At 61.7% G+C, this 4,086-nt stretch overlaps 1 protein-coding gene across 1 annotated transcript in view; it reads right to left on the minus strand.

Annotated features, from left to right (window-relative positions):
* Nucleotides 1-4,086, minus strand: part of NAV1 (neuron navigator 1) — a gene marked incomplete at its 5' end in the record, with an annotated part of 8,418 nt that overhangs the window by 3,049 nt on the left and 1,283 nt on the right. The window contains 9 exon segments of the mRNA XM_009581062.1: nucleotides 109-170; nucleotides 172-257; nucleotides 423-518; nucleotides 644-741; nucleotides 944-1,118; nucleotides 1,259-1,421; nucleotides 1,527-1,723; nucleotides 3,135-3,143; nucleotides 3,554-3,675. Of these exon segments, the coding sequence (XP_009579357.1) occupies nucleotides 109-170; nucleotides 172-257; nucleotides 423-518; nucleotides 644-741; nucleotides 944-1,118; nucleotides 1,259-1,421; nucleotides 1,527-1,723; nucleotides 3,135-3,143; nucleotides 3,554-3,675 (1,008 nt within the window).

The raw sequence follows: 4,086 nt of genomic DNA on the forward strand, positions 1-4,086 counted from the left end.
CCCTCCAAGCCTGCAGGCAGGGAAGGGCTGAGGGTCCCGCTCACACCCTACGACACCGTTAGACAGAGGGAAGATGGGACAGCGATGGAGCCTCTCCACCACACTGACCTTTGAGCGTCACGACAATGCTGGTCAGGCCCCGGCGGCACAGCGGCAGGGCCACCAGGTCTCCTTTGGGGGGGGCTGATTCTTTAGCCATAGACAGACTCGGTGCTGAGCCCCAGCGTGGAAGCAGGATCCATCTTGGTGATGTAATCCTATGAGGACAGGACAGGGCTATCAGTGCTCCTGAGGGCTGACAGGGAGCAAGCGGTGCTCTGCAGCTCCAGGAGACCCCAGTAAGGACCTGGGCCAAGGAGCATCAGGCATAGTGAAGCAGTGTAAAAGGATGGCTCTCAAAAGAGGGGTCCTCGTGCTCCTACCTTGAAGACCTGACAGACAGCCTCATCCAGCATCTTCCAGTCCACCTTCCCGCTCACCTTGGTCCAGCCCAGGAAAAACTCCTGCTGCTTGAGGTCCTAGGAGCCAGGGCAGAGATGTGCAGGTTGGAGCATGGTATCCAGCTCCAGACAGGTGTCCTCTGCCCCTCGTCCAGGGCCACGGCACTGGACCAGGTCAGGTTCCCCATACAGCCCATACTTACCCCCTTGATGATGTGCTGGGGCGGCATGCGCACCACAATCCGCAGCATCAGCTCGTCCTTCTGAGTGCCAGCGCTGACAGCGTCCATGGGGGACACATCTAGGGATGGAGCAGTGAGGCTGTGCCGGCAGGGAGAACTGAGCCACCGGGCCTGACCATGCCCAGCCTGAGCCAAATCCTGCTGTGGCTGATCATGGCACCATGCACAGCTGCCTCTCCAGGTGAGCAGCAGCACGTTCCCACCACACACATGTCTCTGTCCCAGCCCTTCCCCATCTGCCAGCCGCTCCATCACCCCTACCTGCATCCCCCAGGCTGGGGCTGAAGGCATGGCCAAGGGCGAGACCCAGGGAGCGCCGCGGTGAAGAGGAGGCTGACGTGCTCGTGACGTGGCCAGGAACAGAGCCTGGCACTGCCGAGGGCCCCGGAGCCACTTTGAGCCGGTCGTTCTCGGCCTTCAGGAGATCCACCTCCAGCTAGGGGAGAACCAGTTACAGCACAGGGTGAGGAGCTGGATGCCGGCAGCATCCCAGGGCTGCGGCACGGCTGTGGGGGCGCAGGGACTGTGGCCACCCAGGTGCTCAGAGCCAGCCGGGATTCTGGCAGTGGTCCTCACCTGCATGTTGTGCATGGTCTCCCGCAGCTGCTCCAGCTGGTGGGCTGAGTTGAGGGCCTCCAGGCGGATGTCCGTCAGCTTCATCTCCTTCTCCCACAGCTCTGACCGCAGCTCCGACACCTCCTTCTTCTCCGGCTCACCCTCACCGTGGGCCTGGAAGAGCCTGGGCCAAGGGAGAGACACAGTCTTGCATGCGTCCAGGACAGGGGCCTGCAGCCCCCATGACCGGCCCTCCCCACCCTGGGCCTCCTGCCCTGGCCCCACGTACTCAGCCGTGTCAATGCCCACGGAGGAGGACGTGGAGGATTTGATGGAGGGTGAGGCGGTCTCTGTGGAGCCATGCTGCAGCTTGGGGGAGGAGGGGGCCGACGAGTCCGGCGTGGCTATCTCCTCGATGTCTGAGTAGGATGAGGCTGATTTGGGTCCCTTCTTGATGCTGAAGGCCTTGTTGAAGGAGCTGCGTAGCTATGAGAATGAAAATGCTCTTGTTAGGGACAGCCCGACAGCACAGCCTTCCAAGCAGAGACCTGGCCCGGTCCTGCCCTGGGGCCCCTGTCTGCCCAGGACCCACAGTCTGAGCTGGGACCAGTAACACCATATCCATCACCGAGACAGCACTGTGCCCTACCACCACCGGCCTGATAGGGAAGGCACCGGCCTGATCCTGCTCTGCTAGCACAGCTGACAGATGGGGGTGCACGGCCCTTTGTGCAACACTCCAGCCCCAGCCTGGATGGCACCAAACAGCACCACAGAGTGGATCAGGCTTCCCCCAGCCCTGCTCCCCACCAGCACCCACATCAGGGTGTTCAGGCACTGCACCAGCACCCTGGACCATCGGGAAGGGCCAACTCCATCCTCACATTCACCCCACCACAGCCAACCCAGCAAGCGGTATTTAGGGGGACATCCCCCCTCCAGCCACTGCAGAGCCGGGGTCCTGGTGCAAGGGGACAATTTCAGGCCCACACCCCGCCTCTGCCCTGTGGGGTTCTTCTGGAAGCACAGAGGGCCAACCAGCGAGATGTCACCAGGGGTCCCAGCCCGGCATGCAGCATGCACACAGCACACACAGAGCAGTGGGCGGGCGAGCGGCGTGCCAAGGCCAGGGAGGGCGGATGGACACTGCGCAGGGGCCAAACCGGGCCTGGGCCCTGCTTACGCACCACCAGCCTGCGGGAGAGCAGCAGGACGGGCACCCCGGGCTCACACTGTGTCCCCTGGAGGGCCAAGGCCTGCTCCGAAAGGAGGTGGGAGGAAGAGGGATGGAAAACAGGCAAGATCTGGCCCAGTTCCCACAGGCACCAGGCAGGCTGGCCTGGTGTGTCCCCAAAAGTAAAAGCATTGCATTTCAGCGTAAAAAACCAGGTAGGTGTCAGGCTCTGCTGATGGTGGGAGAGCAGGGGAGCACTGGGACCCACGTGGGTCCCGACAGGGACAGAGCCACTTGGGGCCATATCAGGCCAGCCCTGGCAATGCGGAGACAGGCAGCACCACACCCCAGTGCCACAGGCAGGGCTGCAGTGAGATCCCTGTCCCAAAAGATCTGGCTACAGGGAGTCAGGAGAGTGCCTGCCTTCCCCAGGCAAAAAGGCGACTGTCCCCATCCATGGGACAGGTCCCCATCCGAGCCCTTCCTGCTGTCTCAGGGCCACCTCAGCCCCTCTGTGTGGGTGCATATTTTGGCCTTAACATCAAAGGAAGCAGCCAAGGTATACACAGCCCGGCTGGGGGCCCCGGGATGGCCCGTGCTGGGGGTTAGCGCCAGTGGGATGGATGGGATGGGTAGTGTTATGAGCACCATCCCACAAAATGGAGCCAGGGCACGGCATGGTGTGGGCACGGCACGGCATGGAGGGGACGGCATAGGACTTACCTCGTACACCTGGAAAAAAAGGGTTGAGGTCAGCATAGGGGGAGAGAAACAAAACAAAGCAAGACTTAATCACGTGTCCAGCTCGGAGTTGCTTGGTGCAGGGAAGGGGCTGCCTGGCCAAGGTGTCCAGCTCCCCGCATGGGCAGAAAGGAGACATGGGGAAGACCATGAGGGAGCAGATGTGCAGGACCAGGGCTGAAAAACTCCCAGAGGGACTGGAGAAGTCCCAACTGGCACGTCAAGACACAAATCCATGATGGCTACATGCTCCTCGCCAGTGCTGTCCCCAGGGGACACAGGGGACCAACACCACGATGCCAAGGTAGACCGACAGCAGGGCTCGTGGGGCTGACCTCGGCCAGACCCTGCCAGCAGCTCCCCAAGCCCCGCTCCTCCTCCCAGCACCCCATCCAACCCACCCAGCTCTTTTTCTTCTTCTTCTTGGCATCAGCGTCCTTGCTGCTGCCAATGCTGGAGTGGCTGGTGATGCTGTTAAGGCTGGAGATACTGTCAGAGGAGTTCTGCCGCTTGATGCGCAGCTCTGGGGCCAGCGAGAGAAGCAGAAGAGACCAGGAAAAGAGGAATCAGCAAATTGCGTCTGCCCCAACGCCAGAGCCACCTGCACTCTCCTCCCTGCACCCCTTCTCTTCTCCCACCCAAACATCTTCTGAGCTCGGAGCCACCTCGTAAGATGACATGGGGCTCAGACACCACACGGGCGCTGCCATTTGGGACAGTGACCCCAAACCCCAGGGAGATGCCCAGAGCACACATCGTTCTGCTCCTGTCCCAGGCCACATCCCTGCCAGTGCCTTGTACTCACTTTGGGGTTTCGGGGCTAGAAACAGCACTCATGGGAACAAAGCCAAGATCAGCAGCCAAAACTGGGCTGTCGGCAAAGGGCCTGGTGAAGAGGCGTCCCGGGGAGAATGACCATCCCGTCACCCGCCAG

This window comes from Fulmarus glacialis, unplaced genomic scaffold (assembly GCF_000690835.1).
Source record: "Fulmarus glacialis isolate BGI_N327 unplaced genomic scaffold, ASM69083v1 scaffold11977, whole genome shotgun sequence".
NCBI classification, from domain to species: domain Eukaryota; kingdom Metazoa; phylum Chordata; class Aves; order Procellariiformes; family Procellariidae; genus Fulmarus; species Fulmarus glacialis.